The sequence below is a fragment of the Cebidichthys violaceus genome, unplaced genomic scaffold (genome assembly GCF_023349555.1).
Source record: "Cebidichthys violaceus isolate CVI_PGR_0920_01 unplaced genomic scaffold, fCebVio1.0.p SCAF_8, whole genome shotgun sequence".
In the NCBI taxonomy this organism is placed as follows: Eukaryota; Metazoa; Chordata; class Actinopteri; order Perciformes; family Stichaeidae; genus Cebidichthys; species Cebidichthys violaceus.
Genome location: NW_027176964.1, coordinates 11,075,833 through 11,098,294, shown reverse-complemented (window position 1 = coordinate 11,098,294; position 22,462 = coordinate 11,075,833). Strand labels below are relative to the sequence as shown.

The 22,462-nt window shown below is 39.0% G+C and overlaps 1 protein-coding gene across 2 annotated transcripts in view; it reads left to right on the top strand.

Moving 5' to 3' along the window:
• The first annotated feature begins 1,014 nt into the window (after window positions 1–1,014).
• The window catches only part of LOC137892620 (dual specificity calcium/calmodulin-dependent 3',5'-cyclic nucleotide phosphodiesterase 1C-like), an 88,985-nt gene continuing 67,537 nt past the window's right edge, over window positions 1,015–22,462 (top strand). The window contains exons 1-3 of one of the 2 annotated variants that reach the window (XM_068737900.1): window positions 1,015–1,276; window positions 17,084–17,134; window positions 17,745–17,910. In XM_068737900.1, the coding sequence (XP_068594001.1) occupies window positions 1,015–1,276; window positions 17,084–17,134; window positions 17,745–17,910 (479 nt within the window). Of the gene's footprint in view, window positions 1,277–9,788; window positions 10,201–17,083; window positions 17,135–17,744; window positions 17,911–22,462 lie in introns of those variants that run through there. The other variant, XM_068737901.1, reaches the window with a different exon arrangement.

Genomic DNA, 22,462 nt, shown 5'->3' with positions numbered 1-22,462 from the left:
GCATCTGTAATTGAGTTATATTACATTGTTGCATTGCTACCCTTATGAGGATCAAACAGTTTGTAGTCCAATAAGCTTAACAAAATCATTTTTTTTAAAATATGATCCTTAATAGGTCACAGTTAATTTGTTAAAAAATGACATCAAGATCATTTAAGCTACCGAATGAGATCTACTGTGGCAGTATGGCAAATAAGAGGTGCTTTAGTTAGAATCCGTCTACAAATGAGGGACATCCCTTTACAGTATTTCAGTGAATTCACCGAGACCCTGCTGTATTAGACTGCCACCTGTCGGTGATTAATGTCAACTGAACTACCTTCAGTGATGGGACATTTACAGCAGGCTACGTTTAGTCAGAAGTAGCAGAAGCCTCAAAAACACATTTTAATTTACCTCTGATTTGACCCGGACCAAATCTCGCGATCATTTAGCTCCAGGTACGTTAAAAACGTGATTATAACAAAGGGAAATCTACCGGTATTTTTGATTATTATAAACAGAATAAGGTTTCTTTAAATCAGTGCATTTGGGTTTCTGCTCATTTGAATAATCCGAGATACTTGCCAGTTAATTAATGCCGCTTGTTTTCGCCGGTCTGCCCCGAGAGAGAGAGAGAGAGAGAGAGAGAGAGAGAGAGAGAGAGAGAGAGAGAGAGAGAGAGAGAGAGAGAGAGAGGTGTGTGTCGACAGAGCAACTTTCTATATGTGACGTGCCCGTCGGAGGAGACACAAACCGAGGGGGAAGTGCCGACCGTATCCGGTTAACTCTGCTTTTAGATTCATTAATCATTTTGACAGTCTTGCTGTCAGTTAACTTTTATAAAATGATAAGCTAACAGTGTGTGAAAGACAAAGGTGGGTGTTTTCTTTGTCAGCGCATTGTTCGTTGGTTTTGGCGAGTAAAACTCAAGTTTCATCAGGTTTTGAGAGACGTTAACGTTAAAATGAAAGGTAAACTCAAAGTAACCGACAGCGAGTGAAACTTTTTTTTTTTAAAAACATTTTTTTGGTGATGGGCTCTGTGACTTCTGCTCTAACACGGACAAGAAATGCGTTGGTGAAAGTGGGCTCAGAGCCGGAGAACCATGACCCGGAGAGAAGCCAGTCCGCCCCGGAGTCGGACCGAACCAGGAAGAAGAGCGCGCGGTTCAACGTCTCGTGCCAAACCGGACGCCAGAGTTCCCGTCAGTCGCTGTCCGAGGTGCTGAGCAGACAAGACTCCGACGGAGCCAAACATACTTCGAAGAAAAATACTTCTGACGGTCAACAGAGCGGTGAGTTTAATATTTACTGAACATGTAATGTGAGAAATTACCCAAATGTTAGTGGTGCATTTGTTGCAAAAAAATATATATATATCATTCATATAGTGCATATTAATATTAATGCAATATAAAACACATCAGTTTGTCAAAGATGATGCATTGTTCTGTATTAAACTACCCAATAGTAGTGAAGCTGTTTAAAAGCTCCACCTGGAGAACAACTTAAAAAGTAAAGTACCACTTAAGAGGGTTTGGAAATTAACTTTTTTGTCCACTTGACAATACCAGCCATTCAGTAGATTATCATTGTTGTTTTTGGCTGGTGAGTGAAGCATATCTAGCAGCTACATGCACATTTTACCAGCATGTATCTGGTGGCTGGTAAACATGTCCAACACTTATATATTAATACATTAATTATGCCGATTCAATAACATGACAATATAACACTGACATGGGCAATTCTGCATAGTGAGCAATTTCACTTTTGATACATTTTGTTGCCATTACTTGTGTACTTTTCCTTAAGTACAATTTGTATTTCCAAACCTTGACTTGTAATGGATACTAGTAGTGATACTGCTACTTTTACTTAAGTAAATGATTTGAATACTTCTTTCACCACCAATAGCAAATGGACTTTTTTTCACGGCCGGCATTTTGACTTGTCATAGCAGGAAAAAGCACAGGTGGAACTAATAACAATAACGATCCGGTATTCCAGTGAAGCAGCATGTGCAGCGCCCTTCAGAAAGCTAATCTCAATGGGATGCAGTTGTCGTTAGTGTTATGGATTACACCTGTGCTTTTCCTGCTGTGACATATCAAAATATCTGCTGTAGAAAAAGGTTTCAATCAAACTGAAACCTTTACTATCTTACCAGGAACATGCAACACTAAGTCTTACATTCAAAAGTTTACACTGCCACTTTCTAATAAGTGCACTTTAGAAAGAGTTCATAAGTTTGAACTAATAGTTCTATTAATATTATTAAATAATTTACTATATATGACTTTAAAACGATTACACTGAAGGGGGGCATGTTGCTGCCGAATGAGTGGTTTTACTTTTGATGAGAAGTGCATTTTGTTGTTAATACTTCTGTACGGCAAGTATACTTCATGTCTAGAATTGTACTTAAGTACTGTACCATAGTCACAGTCTTTTACTTGTTAGAATTGATCACCACCTGAAGGTCATATTAATGGACGTCAGTAAACGTAGGCGTTCACGGTGATAGATGTCCACTCAGCAGACCTATTTAGCACATTTAGTAAGAACCTTTTCTATCACGCTCCTATGAAACCAACATCTCTCAGTTTCTGTGAGCTCCCTGGCCTCAAATACAGCTGTTGTGTTTCTTTGTACTGCACATCTCTGTAGTTCGGTTCATGGATCTATCTGTAGATGAGACAAACTGGTCACTTCAGAGGATTACTGTTAATATGCTACTGGACAAAAAAAAGGTATTCATTGAATGAATGCAGAGCTCTTTGATGGCCAGCCTCAATGCAACATATCTCCACTACCAAAGCATCTCTTTGATGTGTGAGGTGGAAATATACCAAATTATAGTCCTATTAGTTTTAACAAATTCACACGAGAAACTGCAATATTGCAGAAACGTGTCCTGTTTTTTATCATATGGTACAAAAGTTGAATGAATTAAAACGACTTGTCTGGTGAAAGTACACCAGAAATGAGTTGCTGGTCATTGTTATGACATCATTGTAAAGAGAATGGCTGCACACACTAACCTCCAATCATTTAGTTGCATCACCAATGTTCGATACGGATTTACTTGATTTATTTATTTTATTTTATGGGAGCTACGTGGTGTAACGTTTTTACCAGCAGTTGACCGTTTAGTGAATCTGTCTACAGTACAAGTATCTGTGTATCCTTTAACTATTGTTTAAATTAAACATTTGTATTCCTTAAACTTATTTAATGTTGGTTTTCTTTGACACTTTTTACCTTTGTGTTAGTCAGTGTTTCCTTCAATTCATTCTGTTTACCTCCAGCTGTCTCCACTGCTGCCACCTCTAGTTCCAACTCCCTGCATGTCTGTCCCAGAGGAACATGATTCTCCCTGGCTGACTCCTGAAATACCATCTTTACTGTGGCGTTTCCATGGCCGTATGACAGTGTAGACTCCCGTTGAGTTTCCTTCCCGGTCCCCAATGATGTTCATGGGTGTTGAGGAGTGTCCTTGCTGACTCTCAGCTGACTGTAAACTCATCTGAGGAGCAAAACCCTGACACCTACCTCCTGATCCGCTTACCTTGTCGGGTCCCTTCAGTGATAGACAGTCCCATGGGTGGAGAGAACCTTAACTACGGCTTAGTTGTGAAGTTTAGAGATTCTACAGTTTGTCATCAGCTTTAACAACTTTAGACTGTGGCTGTCATGAGCTGCCATATGAGACGACACACATGCCCCTTCAATTAAGATGCATGGGTCATTTAAAATGGTGTCGAGGCTGTTTCAGCTACCCAGAATAAATGACCAGTGTAGCATGAACATGTCTTACAAATTAGTCATATACAGTCATTTGTGAATATAACATACTCGAGAGATTATATTATAATGCGGATGTTGAGGAGCAGCAATTATCCTGCTGTTGATTGCATTACTGGCACGGGAAGTGGGTCATATTCAGACAGTTTCCCGTGGCGTACAAAGAGCCGGAGTCACTCTCGTAGCGCATAATAGTCACACTGAATGGTATTTTAATAGATAGCACATTTTGATGAGAGGCAGTGGAGTAACGTTCTGTTTGAGACTGTAGTGTCATACGTTTTTGAGGACAAAGATTGTACCTTTTGTTAAATGAATATACACTTCTGCTAATAAATGCTAAGTAGGGGGGCATAACATTAAGTCTTACCAACATTTTCAGAACATGATTAAGTTAATAATCTTCCGGAAATCTTTATGAGTATCAAACTAAGGCAGCATTTTTGGAATGACGGACTAATGTATGCTACTGCTACTGTACAGATGCATGCTTCATTAATACATTAAGAGGTATCAGCTGGCCTATTGGTTGGAAATCTGTTTTGTAATTGGATGCTACAGTTGATTTGAGGGAACGGTAGAAATATTTTACAGTATAGAGGCAACATAAACCAATAAAAGATTAATATGTTCAAATTCTCATAAACAATAACCATATTGAAGGCTCGGAGGCTGTACTCTGTTATAGAGCTGGCTCAACATTCAAGTGTGTAAAAGGAAGTTACAAATTCAATTAGTATTTGAATCATCTTTATTCAAAAGGTCCTTGATGAATAGTGTTTGGTGCGATTGTATGAATCAGTGGGACATTGCATATCAAACTGTAAAATTGAAATGGACAAAATTATTTAATATTTACAATTCATCCCATTTGTAAGAAAATGAATGAAAACTGGTTTTCACGTTAATACAAAAGCACTTTACTTTATCGGAAGCAACCACCAAAAGAAGCTTTGAGACAACACAACAATACAGAATAATCCACCACGAGCCCAGTGACATGCAGCTGTGACACTTGTCATAAGTAATTGATACATTTAAAATGATACTGGATCCAGCAAGGGTGCCCCATATGGTAAAGATTGGTTCCATCTATTCCTTCATCTTCACATCTCATCCTTATATCTATTCCTCTCAGTGGGGGAGGGAGACCTGTAGCAAGGAAGAAATGAGGCATGACAACTAACTTTAGTCTGTCTTTAGTGTACATTTTGGCAACCTTACTTCATGTAAATGTACAGCAATTCTTTATAAGTGGGTCCCCATTTGTGGTTTCACATTATTATCATGATTTAAAAGTTGGCTGTTGGTGCCAACACATGCAGCAATGTGCCAGTTAAAGCAGAAAAGAATGGCTAGCTACTGAACATGGATATCATAAATGCAGGTTTCATTTGCAAAGTTAAGAAAAATCAACATTGAAAAATGTTTTATGAGGAGGGAAATTCATTGATCATGTTTGTTAGACCTCAAGAATACACGTAATACGTTTTAGTGACAAGAAAGGGCACCTTTAACTGATTTTCTTTGTTACCAAGTCTTAACTATACCTCATGATATATTTGCCGCAATTATTGCAGGAAAAGCCAATTAAAAAACAATGGTACTGAACATTTTACAGATACATTTAAAATGAGTTTTGTGGGGCAGTGCTAGTAAACATGTTTCAACATATCAGTGAACATGTTGCAGCATTGTTTAAAGCCAATGCTAATTCAATTTCTGCGTTTTGCTATGGCAGAATATCTGCATATGAACATTTGTTGACAGGGGATGCTGCTACTTTCCCATCAAGGCTGTATCTTTTTAAATGCATTTTAACTTTTGATAAAGCTTCGTCTGTTGGGAGGAGGATGTCTGGGGTGAGCAACACGCTTGGTTCTAATCCAAAGGTTTACATTTTTTTTTTGCCATGCTGACACAACACTCACCCAACTGGTTTTGCCTCTTTGATCTGGAACCATGCTGGTGCAAAAATCATTAGCTAAACGTGTGCACTACATAGCCCGAGACCCCCCTCCCCATCGGGGTCTCGGTGCAGCAGCTTTCAGATGACTGTTCATGTAGCTTTCTGTTTTGTCAGCTCATTTCCCTCAGGTTTGCAACACAGCCTAACATCACCCTTAAAGGTGCCTCTAATGAGTATTTAGCAGGGGAAAAGGAAAGCTCCCTGACACCCTGTGTGTCTTAATTACACGCCTCTGTCACTGTGGTGACAGCGGTGTGGGGACTGACAAAGTGCAGGTCGTTCCACAGTCTCGGGGAGACCTTTAATGAGCTGCTTTTTCTGTCTCATTGCATAGTTGTTGTCTTGAATCTTCATGTGCTACTGGGACAGATTATGCAATCAAGACCCAACACCGATGTCATGTTTTAAATGAATTACACGATATAATGACGGTGAAATGTCAGTTTATCAGCGTATCAGTATATTTTATTTATCTGAGAATCAACATAATTTGAATATGCTGATTTATTGGATGAGACCTTTACTCACTACAAATAAGAACAATTTGGGATTAATTTGGTGCAAGATGATACATTTCTAATCCTCCTAATTGGCTCTCACCTCCCCTTTATCTTCACAACTAATTCATATCTGCTGGTGACGACCTGTGCTGGTGTTTGATGGCCAGATCAAAGGTTGAGCGATAGTTCACCTTCAATGGACAAAACAGAAAACGCAAAGGGCTGTTTTATTTTTGTGTCAGCAGTCCGCCAAAGCTCTGGTTTGTTACAAACAACTAAAGTCTAAAAACAGTAAGAAAGAAAAATTGTTGCAAGAAATTCACATAGAAGTTTATCCAACATCTCATCAAAGCTGAGTCCTGTCTCTTTTGAATTGTTCCCATGGGCACAGTCTGTACAGATGTGGAGGAGAAAAACACTGAAGCACAGTAAAATAACTTAGTGTACCACAACTACTATACTTTAAAATCCACATTGATGTAATGAGGGCTATTTGCATATCAACCCCTTGTCATCTTCAGTGTGTATGCACATTACCGTATGTCTAAAAGGTCTTCCCGTTGCCTAGTGACAGTTCCTAGCCCTATTGACACTTGAATGAATGGATGTTGACAAGGATTCAACAGATGTATAGGAGACACCTCTCAAAGGAGCTGTTGTACTACATGCTTCTTTTGAAATGTGCTCTGGCTTTAAAACCAACACGCTACATTCAATTATATGTTGTGTATTTAGCTTGACACACACTTGTGTGTTGTAATGCTGCTATCAGCAGCTCCCAGTGACACCTCTCCTATTAAATAGAAATTCAATTGCAATAGTATCAACCAGTAGAGGGCAGTCACTCTGCATATTTAGCATATTTATTACACAATATGTAGAATACAAATACTTTCCATTAAAAGCTATTTTATCATTTATCGTGTGGGAAGTACAAATGTGTAGCTTCAGTGACATCAGCCCATTAAAACCTCTTGTGTAATTGAGGAAATGTTGATGTCAATGTGGCATTGAAGAGGGTCAGTGGGTCACCAAATGCATTATGGTTAGTTATCTGGGGACAATGAATATAGAAAGTAACCTTCTTGGAACTCTAATTCTTTAATGCAGTGCGTGCAAAGTTGACAGTTCAAGCCATAGGTGAGGAAGGACAAAAATCCCGTGCATTATCCAAAATGGAAAGTCTTCATTCTTTGGGGAGTTTCCAATTAATTTGGGGGCAATTTGTCCATTAGCTAGGATATTATATATACATGAATAATATTAAATTATATGAAAATTGTGGTTCCATGGGGGCACTTGTGGAGAGTTCATGGGTTACCTGATATCTTGCTGTTGACTAAAGTGAAAGCCTAAACAAATTGCTGAACGCCTCCGCCATCCTTATGTTAGCATCCATTGTTACCTTCGTTGCAACAGTCTATAAGGTAATATATGAAGCTTTAGAGTATCATATAGCCTTCTAAAGCATCATGAATGCAGAAGCACACTCCTTCAGATAAGTGTATTATGTCATCTGTTCTCTAACGTCTATGACCTCAAATGCATTAAATGGGAACCTTTGAATATTGCAGTATTTTGTGACCATGATACAGACACTTACACAGACACCTACTCTGGTGGAATAAGCTCTCAAAGAAAAGCGTGCCCTTTAGCACCTTTGCACTGCTTGAATATATTGCAAACGTTATTTTGGACTCATTATTAAGGGATGAATTTAATACTGGTGACAAGACTCTGCAGCAATATGATAATACCATTAATCATATTGACACAGCTGTGGCCTCAGCACATTTTACATTTTTATATGTGAAAGCAAGTTAAAGCATATTGTAACCACTTTGAGCCTTTCAAACAAATGGTTACCTGGGAGTCTGCTGACAAAAGGGAAGAATAGAAAAGTTGCAATATTCCCACACATGCCCTCGTTAACATAAAAGCTACCCGGGAACACGCGGGCACTTGAGAGTGTTGCAAAATTAGGATCCTCACAAATTGCTAGTTACAGTATCAGTTGGAGGCCGTGGAGAGCTGTGTGACAGGAGGAGAGGATAAAGAGCTCTTACTGTAGCTCGCAAACAAAATGAGATGGAGTGTAATTATCTCACAAGTGCATAATGTGTCCGCTGGAACTGCACTGAGTGACTCAAACTGGCTTCTTTATAATTGGATAAATCTCCTGATTGTGATCGATTTCCCTTTCCTTAGACACCTTAACTGCTACATCACTTATAAATCATGCATTCATTTCTGTCTGTTATATATTGTATGTCCTTATTTGACTAAGTCATTGTTTGACACATCTGGGATTATATAACAGCTGGTGAACACCTTTTCAGACCACACACTCTTTTCAGTGTTTGATCACTCTTCAGTGTGTGATTGTGGTGCAGAGTTTGCCACTGAGATTTGCAGCCACACAGATATATTTTACGTTTTAATAACTTGTCTGTTATTAAGCTGAGAATTTGTTAATGATTCTAAATCCCCTGCATTTGTTGTCACACTGCTTAGATTATATTACATGCTACTGAAGTAAATCAGATAATTTATGGTGGCTGTTGAAAGTGGCTCATGGTAAGAACAGAGGAAGAACATATTGTAAACCAATATTTGCTTAACTTATGAGCAATTCTGTAAAGAGGAAAGGAGGTTAGGTTTGCTTGTCTGCTAGAAGAATGAGCAGTATACACAGTGATCACTAGTAATTTGCTTTTATAGGCACATCTATTGAATTTAAAAAGTGTGAGAACAAACCCGAAGCCTTCATAAAGAGCACTCCCCGATGGTAATCAAGGGGGAAAATGAAACATGGAAAAATCCCATAGCTAAATGTCAGATGGTGCTAATAAGTGGAGCTTTTTATCCTTTGTTGATCTGGTGTGTACAGGTGTGTGTGTTCATGTGCATAGGTGAAGAGCTGTGTATTGTATAAAGGAAAGGTAGTTTTAATAAGCATAAAGGGATTTTTTCCCAGTATAACACTAAAAATTATGATAAAGCCTTGCTTCAGTGTCATTTCCAGTAATCAGCAGTCACTTAAAAGGAGAACATTAATACATTTGAGGCAGTTTGTGCACTTTAAATGTTACTATTCAAATAGGTAATGTAGAGCTTGACTTTCTTTCTTCCAAAAGAACAGTATGCACCCTGTTAATGTCTTCAGCTTCAGCTTTCTGAGTCTGAGTAACTCCTGCAAAATGAAAACCTAATCACTCTGTCACTATCTTTCCTTCCACCTTTTCCTTTCTGCTCATGCACCAAGGCATATTTTTGGAGTAAAATGTTGCATGTTTGAGTGTGTGTGAGCAAAACTAGAACTACAATAGGCCTGTGTCATAGCAACTCTGAGCTTCCACCGCTTTCACTAAAGATTCTTGACAGTAGGAGGAGTTACGTTCCTGTAAAGATCTCTAGAGATGTCCTCTTTTTCTTACCTTCACCACCACCACCACCGCCACCCACTACTCACACCTACTGTACCTCTCGGGGAAGAGAGACGAGGAGAGAACGCGTGAAGGGAGGGGTGGAGGGAGATCGAGAGAAGAAAAACAAATCAAGAGCCATAAGCTCCTTGAAATGAGCTTGTTGAGGTGTGAGAAGCGGAGAGAGGAAGAGAAAAGATATGCAACAAAGTCAAATGGGTGGAGAAGGACTTAACAGAAATCCTCCCGCTTGGTGTCTTTAATGAGAAGTGGTGAATCTTTGACAGTTCTTGTCCAGCGGGAGTCCGAGGACTACATTTTTTTTCTCTCTCCGGGAGGGGAGTCACTCAAACGTAACTGAAACAAGGCAGTGCAACTGACAGGAGACATTAACATAGATTAAAAGGTGCAAGGGTGACCAGAGGTTGCCAAAGCGATGGAAGCTAACTCCAAGAAGCATCGATTTAGGAAGGGTCGGAGTGCCACCTTCAGCATTGACGGCTACAACATCACCATAGGTAAGGAACTGTACGGTAGGCAGAGCAGGAGGAAAGTGTGTTTGCATGTGAGAGCGATGCACGGAAGAGTGTGTGACGGGAGCCACATGCGTGTGAGAGAGAGTGAGCCGTCGTTAACCGCATCACATTTCAGCCTTTCTGCACTACTCGCCACGTTAGTCCATTCTGCTGAAGTTGATGCCTCTCTAGTCCAACTACACCATGGAAACAAGCGGGCTGCAGACTGAAGCTGTGTGCTGCTTACGTCACCAGGAATTCATTCTATTGTCTTGACAACCAGAGTGTTGATGAACTTACGTGACACTTGCTTTGTTTTTTTGTTGGTGAAAAGTCTCATCGGAGTGAGTGTTGAAACAGTGTTGAAAATAGAGCAATGTCAAGATGTTCTGTGCGTTCTGTAGAGGAGCTGTGTTCTCAAATCTGTTGGTAGTTTATTAGAAGTTGTTTGACTGCTTTTTGTGTACACAGCAGCACAAATGTAAAAAAAATAAAAAATCAAATTGTATAAACTAATAATGTGCATTTTGAAGGGTAATTCAACACTGAATCACATGAGGCAGAAAACTGTCGCTGCACTTTTTGCCACGCCTCAATCAGTGTTTGTCACAGCAGGAGTTTCGCCACAGCATGACAGTAAACACCTGCTGCGACAGCACTGGGTCGAGATGTCCAACAAGCTTCCAAGTCTCAGCCCAGATAGATGTGTCAACTTCAACATTGAATAATTTTTCAATCATGCGTTAACTGAGGATGCAGTAGGGCTGGCAATATATTTTTAATCATGTTGTGGAATCCCATAAAGCTGCACTAATCATTTAATGTTTTCAGATGTTTCAGCTGCTCTGATAAACCCACGCAACCCACCTAGCCCAAACAGCAGTGAACATAAAATTATGTAATGGTGAAGATAGTGGAGCATTTAAAAGCTGAAGAGCCAGATGTTTCCCTCTGGGGTTGGTGGAGATAGGAGCAGAGCTAAAAGGAGCGATTACATGTTGGACTTAAAATTGAAGGTGGTCAGAGACGCGACTCCAAATAAAAGCCACATCTGCTTGATGTGTAAGTAAGCAACTGTTTAATGACACATTCACCACAAAAACTTTATACAATGATAACATGTGCCCCCAGATGGCCACATGTTATATAACACTGCTTTAATATTGACAGTATTTGTTTATGTGAAAGACACAACAGGAAGTGTTTATATTTGTATTGCCATGCACACCAGGTACTGTACACATTCTGCTTTTGGAATTTTTATTATGTTTGGTGCTTTAAAGTAAATTTAAAGCTACTATGAGGAACTTTCATTCTGTGTTGATTTTGGCACCTGGCTGGAGGAGGAGCCGCTGTTGCCGGGCGTGGAGCTCTCCACCTCCAGCTGCAGCTCCAACTGCAGGTTGAAGCCACAGCGGGGCTTGTAGCTGCCGGAGGCCCTGCTAGAGTCTGAGCTGAAGCAGTTTTGGTGCATGCAAAGGTGGATGAGGTGCATTCAAGTGCCGGCATAGTGCTTTGTATTGAGTTTGACCTCGATTGAACTGTGGGCCACGAGCTCAGTGCTGTTGTTGTTGCGTAGCACGAGACACAGGAAATACTAAACATAGCCTATGGCACACACTGCACACCTAAACATTTTTGCATGATGTAATTATACTGATAAGAAGGGGGAAGATTCAGTGTTATGGCTTAAAGACACAAAAACAGAAAGAGAGACGCTTTCAAATAATTTCCAGATATCCTTTTAGAAGCATTAAAAGCAGCCCTAAAAGATTTTATGGTCAAACGGAAAATAGACTTTGGATTTTCCGCTCACTTGGACACATCCTATTACCTCTAAAAACCTGCCTCGATCACATGTTGACTCTAGCTCCCTCATACTACCCACAAGCATGGCAGTTGTCATGGTAACCTACAAGTGTCACAATCAATTGCTCACTGGGCCTAGGATTCAGTCTGCACAGCATTTTGCCAATCACCTCCTCTGAAGCGTGACTCCTAAGCACTGGTCGCTCATTGCCTGCTGAACACCTTTTGTCCACTATTAAACTCTGAGCCTCTACTGTAGCTGGCAGCCTCTGCTCGGATTCACACTGAGGTGTTTAGTCGCGTGTTTGGCTCGTTAACTTCGTTATGTTTTGTTGATGTTGTGAAGCTCATGTGGAGAAAACTGATTTCAGCTCAACACTAACTTTTAAAAGGGGCTGCCGGGCTGGGCAACCAGGCATTAGCTTCAAACTGAAACTGGTTGCCATTTTAGTCCCCTTATATTTTGAGAACTATGCAGTTATACGTCAGCTTTATAATGAAAATATGACATGTGATGTCTATGTGGTACATGCATTGCCGTCTCATTTTCTGTCCAGCTCAAAGATTTCCTTTTTGTTTTTCATTCAGGTTCGTCTGGTTCTTTGTCCATTGAATCAATTTTCACATTTGTTTGTGATGCTGACGGGTTATTCGATCTTGTCACTCTACAGTCAAACAACTTTTCACTCGACATGTTCTCTTAAACAGATGCCCATGCGCATTAGCGTAAACGCACCAACGCACATGCAGCATTGTCTGGTTCTGGTTCTGACTTTAACAACAATATTTTGATATCACTAATGCCACAAATATTTAGAAAATTATTCATTTTCGGGTGTGTGTTTTGCTGTCTGCTGCTCCTTTTTCAAACGTTTAAAAGAGGTTGAAGAATTTTCTCATTTTCTCAAAATTGTTGCCAATCCGGCACCCTTACTGTCGAGCCCTGAGGGTTTTTTATGTTTATTTTCTTTATTACATTTTCCATCTTACATACACATTGATATTTTGTTTAATCTTTCAACATTTTTATTTTATCTTGTACTTGACTTTGTATTCTTTAGTTTGTGCCTTTATCGTGACAAATGCAGTTTTCGCTTGGTGTCATTTTTGAACAAAGCAACGCTCTGTTGGGAACAAATGTGTGTACTGAAAAGCTCTGTCATCCATGCATGACATGATTATTGATCTTTTTCCTGAGAATTATTTTCCATACATATCTCTCTAAACTTGACATGTAAGATTATAAATTAATCTTACACATAAATGCACACTTCTGCTTAACTTTTACTGTAAGTTGTTAACAAATTTTTTTATTTTAACTGTTTTGTTTTACACGTCCCTTCCCCAAATATTAGACTGAATGCATGGTTAAAATGAGTTAGTTCATGTTAAATTAGTTATAGTTATACGTTTTTAATGTCTGTTTCATGTCTTCTCTCTCTTGTTTGGCTTGGAGGAATAAGCAGCTACAGCAGAAAGGGGGTGGAATCATGCTTCTGTGGAGAAGTTCAGATTCATACACACTTTGTTCACATTAAACACATTAACTTGTGTCTGTTTCCATGGTGAGACCATGGTGCTGTTTCAAAATGTGTTTTTTTTTGTTGTTGTTACTGAATCCTACATATCCCATAATCCAACAAACGCCTCCATTTGGTAAATGCCCACATCTTTCAAAGTCGTTGTAAAATGCTATTGTGTAATGTCTTTTGTAAAAACACAGAATACATTAAACTGTTTTCACAGGTTCAGTAGTTCGCCCTCAAAGTTTACATGTAAAATTGGTAAAGTGCACGTCTAGTTTATTAGGTAACAATTGAATCTATGTAATTCATGTTTTTGGACGCTGTGGCAGGTGTGTCTTCATCGGTATTGTCTACAGTGGGGAAAAGAAGGTTTTCCAGCAGTAACAAACCATGAATCTTAAGCTCTGACTTGACATATTTTTGGTTTCCAAATGGTTTCCAAACAGTTTCCGCTCATTAGATGGATAGTTTCTTTTCAAAACAAACTTTGTGTTCACAGGAAATGTACAGTTTCTGCTCATTACATGCATAGTGTCTTTTCAAAATAATAATTTTGCTACGTAATGTTATAGGCATTATACCGTTAGTTAAGAAGGCCTACGTAAGTTACGTCACAAAAGTAAGGAAAAGTAAGTCGATGTTGAGGACGCGAACAGCAGTCTTCTGAGTGAAAGTCTGTTTGTTTGACCCAACCATCCAGCCCAACCTGTGTCACCGCTCACGGAGGCTTAACAACTGAGTGAAGGCATCACTGGTGGCAACAGAACAAACATTACTACTGAAATCTTTCTTCAAGTATTTGTGCCTTTGACAAAACTTAGAACATTAACTTTGCCATTTAACCTCATGTAACTTTCAGCAGTTACAGATTGTTTAATTTACTGTACATGTAAGATCTGTGAACAATCTGATTATAAGCCTAAATCAAACAATATTGCTTCTATTCATCACAGGAAGATGATGAAGAGGCTACATGCTCTGCCACTGGGAGAGATTTAATGAGCTCTACAAACATGCACATGCAGCTTTAATATTGCAAATGGCCTTTTCTAAGTCTTTTATTCCGCATTAAAACCTGCATGCCCTTTAAAAGAGCATGGCCGTCCAGTATGGTGAGGTGGTATGGCAACCCGCCTCCACAGCACAAGTTAGCACAATAAGATGTTCATTTTAAGACTAGCGTCATGGATGTAGAACTGCAGACTATAGAACAACCTCAAGCTTAGCTGAAGGTCAGTCTTATATGCTCCTATGCTGCCTGTAAAGGTTCAGTCTCGGGCACAAATGGGAAAAATGCAATCTCCACATGGAACTCAATAGACTGCAGATCACAAGGACATAACTAGGAGTAATACAGATATTGGAACATTAATTGGAGGTTGGTGGGAGAGTACAGATGATGTCAATTACAGTAACAGAATATTAAAGCATTTTGTCACAAAATGTCGGGAATAAAGAAGACCTGGAATGAATAGAATTAAATGAATTAGTCTTTATTTGAAGAGAATTGTGAATTTGTGGTGAGCCAAAAAATTATTTGAGGGAAATGACTCAAGGCAGCTCTTTCGTCTCAGAGATCTGTGGGGTGGAATTATATTTCTTTCTTATGATCCTCAGGGTCGGCATCAGTCTCGAGGGTCGACAAAGGCCAGAATAATGTCACACGACCCATCTGGGAAAAGCCTGAACATCCACAGGTTGAGGAACGAAGCTTTGAGCATGCAGATGTTCGTCTTAATCCTGGAGTTAGTCCTACAGTGGGCCAGGCTGAGGGTCACAGTTGCGGTAGCGGTGCTCTCTGTCGCCAACTAAACCAACAAACATTACATACAGGTCATGTTTCTCTGGCCCTTATGGCTTCAACAGCAGTGATGACGTGAGCTCAATCACTTGATTTTGTGAATGTTCAGAGTCGTAGTAATTAGTTGCAGTCTTTTGTGAAGTGAAGCTTTTTACAAGACGACGATAACCGACTGCTGTAGAATGAATGACTTCCTTTCACAAGTCACCTTCATGTATTTTGATTGGTATGAAGGTTTTGGGAGTACAGCCAATTACACCGGGAAACCCTGAAATGTAATTAACTGATCAGACGTGAAAGGCCTTCGCATGAAATAATTTCTTGTTAAAACCTTGAAAACCTTTGACCTCTTTAGAATTCTTGATTTTATGAGCCTCGCAGGTTTAAGTCCAGGAATTTACTTTTGAAAAAAATGGGCCAAAAAAAAGGACAACGCATGAAATCTTTACTGATTTGAATGTTGTTAAAATACATGATTGCAGTTAAATATATTTAAATGTTCCCAAAATGCTCAATAGAGCACAATAAACACTATAAATCATTGGTGTCTCATCACCCTCTCTCAACCTAAACATTTGCAAATTATTTGAGCCTCATTGTTGATTCCTTTATCACATATACCTGTAACTGATATAATAATAATACAAAAACAGACTGAAAGGCACTTTAAAGCACATTTAATACAATATGAATAATCTATTTTACAGGCAAGCATTATGACAGCTGAGGAGAATTAGGTTGATAGATCATAGATGACCAGAGCCAGATAATCTTTCATTGTGCAATATAGTGGAGTTCTGGTTGATGGGCTGACTGAGTAGTGAAGTTTTTAGAATTACCATCATGACACAAAATAACCTTTAGTTTCCAACTGTTTGTGAAAAACGTTTATTCATATTGTCAGAGAGAAGTTTCTGTCTTCCTGAATGTCTGAGTTTTATGGAGTCAGCATCTTGTGGCTTTTTGGGGAACTGCATCTTGAGGCTCGTTGGCGTCAACAACAACTATGACATGAAACAAATTCCAAACATTGGCCGCTGCAGTGAAAGTGTTCACCTCTTCAGGCATGTAGTGTTGAACAATACTGTCTTACCTGTACCATACTTTAACATGTTCAATGAATGAAGTCTTGTCTTTCTGCTCTCATATTGGCGTGAGTTGTTTTGACTCTCAACAACACTGCTAGATGTGTATATGTATTTCACCAACTCTACATACTGTGTGCAGTGTTTAGTGGGCAGAGTTCCGGCAGGGCACTGGTCTCTGGAGTCAGTCACTAACACACTCTTCAGGGCACTTCAAGGGTTTAATGGAACCAAAAATGATCTTCCTGACTGTGTGAATTACACATCTGCACAATAATCCCTTCTGTTTAATCTCAAACTAGCAAAAATAGGCAAGATGTGGACAGGCTCATTAAAATATATGTGCAGCATGTAGTCTGTATGTTTGTGTGATAATGCACGAAACAGTCTGAGCTAATGACATTTCTTAATAGTTAAGACTGTCAGGTGAATTGTGTGTACTCAAACTATATTTGTTGCACATGTGAAAATGGCAAATATGATTTTTAATATATAAAACAATTTGTAGTATGCAACAGAACAAGTGTGTATAACAACACAACAGAAGTCACAGACGGATTTAAAGTCATCAGTAACCACTTAAGAGTTTCACATAAGCATGTATGTTCACAACCCACGTTTCCTGGCATTACCTGATTCTTTTCCATCTGTTCTTCTTCCTCCAGTCGCAAATGAAGATGGGGAGAGCTCCGCCAGACCGCAGGCTAATTTTTCACGTAAGTGTTCTCTCAATTAGTCATACTTTATTATTAGTCAATTCACTAAATTCATTGATTTCAATTCATCACTTTTTTTCATATCAAGTATTAAAGTATTAAAAGGATCAGCTTCACTCTGAGTTAATGAGATATTAGCTGCTGCGACTTTTGACTACATCAGGTGTTACTGAAGCAGAAAAAAAATCAGTTTTGAAACTTGCAAACAAGATTATCGGGAATACGTTTTGCTTCAACCAACAATGATTTCATTTTTTGACTGACTATTTGTATTGGGAACTGTTGATAAGTTATCAATTAATGTAGACATTATAATGACAGTACAAATAGTCTACTACTTGTGGTAGAAGTACTACATGTCTTCTGTATAGTATTCATAAAATATAATAGCATTGACCACATACATCCACATGGTGGCAGCATGACAAAGGGGTTGTATTCTCTTACTGCCTTTTGCTGAGATCTTGAAAGCCATTAAAAGGACATTTAACAATTCTGCTTTTTGTTACATTATACAAAAAAAAAACAGGTAAATGAATGAAAGTTGGATTCATGGCCTGATACAAAATAACTGTTACACCACTAAGGCTGTTTTGCTTTGTTTTTGCAGGCTCAAAGTCCCAGAGTGCTTTGTGGAATGCCATCACGGCGGGGATGGGCATCAAAGGCAAAGAGCAGAAGGCCCCCCTAAATGACCTACGGAGTCCTGAAGAGATTCTGGCCGACGATCTTCCTGCCGCAGATGAACCAGATGCCACAGAGAAAACGGCCATCAGGTTTGCTGCTGTCAGGCTGCTTTCGCAACAAATGTATCATGAATAATAAATAATTTATTTTTCTTAATTGTCATGGATTAAATCCTGTGTCAGGCTGCAGTGGGACATCGACAGCCATGTCCAGCTCATTGTCCTACACAGGTGTAATTTGCATACAGTCGATATTCCTTTTAGCAGATAGGAGAGGAAACAAGGCAGCGTATACGAACAGGCATCATTCTGCAACGTGTATTCATTTGCTATTCTTGGACTCTGATTCATGTGAACTTGATTATTAAGTTGGCAAGGTTTAAAGTAGGCCCTCTGCTTGCTTTCTATGAATAGAATAATCTTCTTTCTGACATTTAACATTCTGCATACACACACACAGACGCACACACACACACACCCGGTGCTAATTGTTATGTATGGCTGCTGACCTCAAGGGACGTGGGCAAGATTGATTCCACCTTGATAACAAGGACTTCAAACCACCATTAACATAATTTGTTGTCACTTTTAGAATATTGAACGTCTTTTAACGCCTGATTCCAATTAACCTTGCCGGCTCTGGAGACTGTTACAAATGCCGCAGGTGGTGAGAAGTGAGCATTTGTAGGAGGATACAAAAAAATGCACCTAATGCGATCGTATGCAAAATAGACAAGGAGTTATGGCAAGCCGATTTGGAGACTGCTTTTTTCTGTTAGTACAGCAAGCATTTTGTATGAAATTGAGGAACTCTCATTTGACTAATGTCTTATTTTCTTTCTGTTCTTCACACATGCCTCTTCTCTGGTGCTTCTTTGTGCTATCTCAAATTACTGCACTGTTGTTCTCTACCATAGTCTTCCTCAGAACGCAGGCCCTTTTTTTCCAGAGTACATGGTGACAAGGAGGAAGTGATTTTCCACTTGACTGGACTCAGCTTGTTCCTTCATTTAAAAGCTACAGCCTAGATTTTAAAGAAAAACATAGTCAGCGCAGAGCAGCTAAAAGCACTCTCACCTACCTTAGAGGAAACAGTCCATTTGTCCATAGAGACGGCGACTTATTTCAGTGTCAAAGGCCCATATTAAGACATAGCCTAAGCTTTAATAAGGGTGAATAACAAATGCCAAGCACAAGCCAAGTGCTGCTAAATCTTTGGCTGAGGCTAAACAATTTGCATTTGTTGCCTGGCCTGAAAGGGAATGATTAATTTCAGGAGCACTAACAGTTTATTCAAAACAAAAATATGTCAAAAAAATGTCAACCTGCCAATTTCTTGTTTATTAAAGTAATTTAAATGGTGAAATAGTGATTTACCAGCAGATGTGGCTTCTAGAAAAGAGAACAGTTTGGCTTTTTTATTTGGTTGCATCCATTCCATATGATTCACACTGAATAGACAGACATCTTCATATTTACATCTTTGTCTGGGAAATCCCACTAAAGTCAGGGCAATTCTTTGGCTAGGCCAACCGTGGTTAATAGAAGGCAAACCCACAGGGAGTACAGAGATCTACAACCGAATGACAGATGGAAAGATTATGGCACAAGGTGATTAAATAGCCGAGGAACTAGCAGTAATCCATAATATGATGTAACCACCGTGTCACCTCCGAGGGCAGAGCTGGCTGCTATCCTCCAGGTGATGATAATGAGATTTTATTGGAGAACGCAGAGGGATCACGTGAAGTGTAGCAGGCATGATGGGAGTGTGTGATTCAGAGGACAGCAGTCATTAACTGGGGTTGAATGTAGGTAAAAGTCAGCTGAGGCTGATGTGATATGACAACATTTTGGTTTTTGTAACCATTGCACTATTTTGTTCCTCAGCTCTTTTCCCTACAAGTATCCTAATGGATAATTTTAGCATTTTGCTGCTTGCAGTTTTCCACTTTACAAAGCTGCTTGATTATCTGTTTACCTTTTTTCTCCACCTGTTTTTAGACCAGCGGAATTGCTGGCTAACACTTAGCATATGCTGTACATAGCAGCTGCTGAAATGTTGCTGTAACAACACAATCAAGTGAATGCTTAGGCACACAGTGAGGGACAGAAAACAATATGGAGCCATTAGTGTAGAAACACACACTGACTCATCTGTGTGGCTGGTGTCATGCTGTTGTTTCTGCTCATTAGGGATGCAATATGCATTTTTAAGCACTTGCTAGCTACTGAATACGCTATATGTGGTTTTCACACAGAAGATGAAACCGTTGGTTTCTTTGAACGGCTTTGTGTACAGCAGACATGTTGTGTCATTGTTTACCCCGAAGTCCAGTCACTCACAATTTGCCACTTAGCCGACTGTATGTTGTTTATGCAGTGTTGCTGTCGTAAATGTACTAGTTACTTTGCTGTAGATACAAGTAATAAGTCTAGTTTTTAACTTAATATAATTTCTGTACCCATCACCTCACTTCACCAAGTGCAATTTATATGTGAAAGGACTGCCGATGAACCAGCCATTTTAACTGTTCTCATTTAGATATGTGACTTTGAATACAATATCTTTACCATCATTTCCATGAGCAGTCACTTCTCATCCTGTTTGACCATTTTGATTAATTGATTAATTGATAGATTGATTGATTTTTGTTTCCATTTCAAATAGCAGTTCTGCTGTCGAAGCCATAGGTGTAAAACACAAAAAGCACAAAAAGCCATTAGGGCTGTTTCCATTCTTGTCCCAAGAGAAAAATGGATGTGAAAGGTTTTGGGTAAAGCATAAGTTATTGCTCATTAGTCAAAATCACCATTATATTAAAATGCTAATTGCCAATTTATTCCACGCAAGTACATGTTCTATTGTGACTTGAGGCTATGGGAACCAGCATATTTTATTTAATTTGATAACCATTTGACTATGGTAGAACTTGCAACAATGTGATCAACATGTCATGTAATAACGTAATGATGTTGTTATTTGGAATAGTGTAAATGCAAAGCTCATAGTGAAAAAATAACAAGTCAGTAATTAATGCATAATAACTTTATAATAACTGATACAATCTATAATGTGTCGCTTGGCAAAATGCCAGAAAGACTATAAGAATAAGTCTATTTTATGATAATTTCATAATTTGAAATTTGAAAAAGTAAACAACACAATAGCCAAATGCTACAAAGTGCAATGGAAACAGATTCAGCAAATGGTTCAATGAAGCATGCGACTATTTCCCTTCATTTTAACTGGAGTTCTTTTAATTACATCATCTCATTGTGTCTTTTTCTTGCATTTTGAGTACAAAACAGTCTTTATTTAAATTGAGCATTCACTCACCACATTTGTACTCTTTTCTTCGTACACAGTAGCAACAAAGTGATCACACAAATAGACATTTGGTAACTACAATCTTCACAGACGCACTTAAATGCACAGTCATGCACACATGGAGCTGGAACTCAGACACTCTTATGTGGTCAGTTGTGTGCATGTGATTGACTGTGTGATTTATCTACTGGATAATTGGATGCTGTGTGCCGCTGTGAACTTTACTGTGGATGAAGGCGGCTGTCTCCATTGTGGCAGCCCACAGTTTTGGAGGATGACCCGCAGGTTCAGAGACCCCCACTGACATCCCCCTGTGCAGAAACAACCTCCATCACGAGCCTCACTAGCCGGCTAATGAGCCTCCGACCGGCCATTAGCCGGCTAGTGGAAGCACATGGGCAAATGGCAGAGCTATTCATCAAAATGATGGAGGCGCGACCTCACAGTTATGATGTTAAAGAGCCGTATCACTGCTGTCTGCCACATGACGCTACATATTTCTGGATTGAGCTTTTATACTAATTCTTTTATATACTGTCTAAGAAAGGCAGTGTTTTCAGGAAAAGAAAGAAAATAGAAATTGTACCTATGTCAATGACATCCAAAGTTCAGAGTTGCCTAAAGTATGAGCTTGTGTTAGCTAGATGTACAGTGTATATTAATGTCATATAAAAGCTTCCAGCCTTTTGCTTTGATCAATATCTTTATTCCCTCGTGTGCAGCCTTCAACCTTTCACTAATAAAAATACTTTTTTCGTTATTGATTGAAGTATAGATCAATGGAGGCTCTTGGTTATATTTTTCCAATATGTTTCAGTCAAACATGAGTTGTAGAAAGATGAATGAAACTAAAGCATAGATTATTTCAGAAATAAAATCAATTTGGAAAGTCCTAACAATGATGAGATAAATATCAAATATTATAAAATATATTTTTTTGAGTGTTTTTCTAGAAGAAGAATTAAAACATCTACATCTGCTGTGATAGGATCAGTCCATGTTTTCTTTAAATGCATTCACAGATGGACTGAAATACACTCTGGGTATTTCTTTGAATCTGCTCTTACCTTTTCCTCATACCTTCTGACCTCATTCAACAACAGTCTATTCACCAGGCAGCAACCTCTGGTTCTGAAAAGGGAAGCTAATGTGGAAGTGTCTTCAACTTGCATTCTTTTACTGTCCATCGGGAGCGGATCCTCCAGTTGCAAAAAGAAGTCAGATATAGAAGTCTATGAGAAAAGGACTCTACTTTTCACTTGATTTATTACCTCAATAAACATTGTAAAGATGAGTTTATCTAAAATGTTA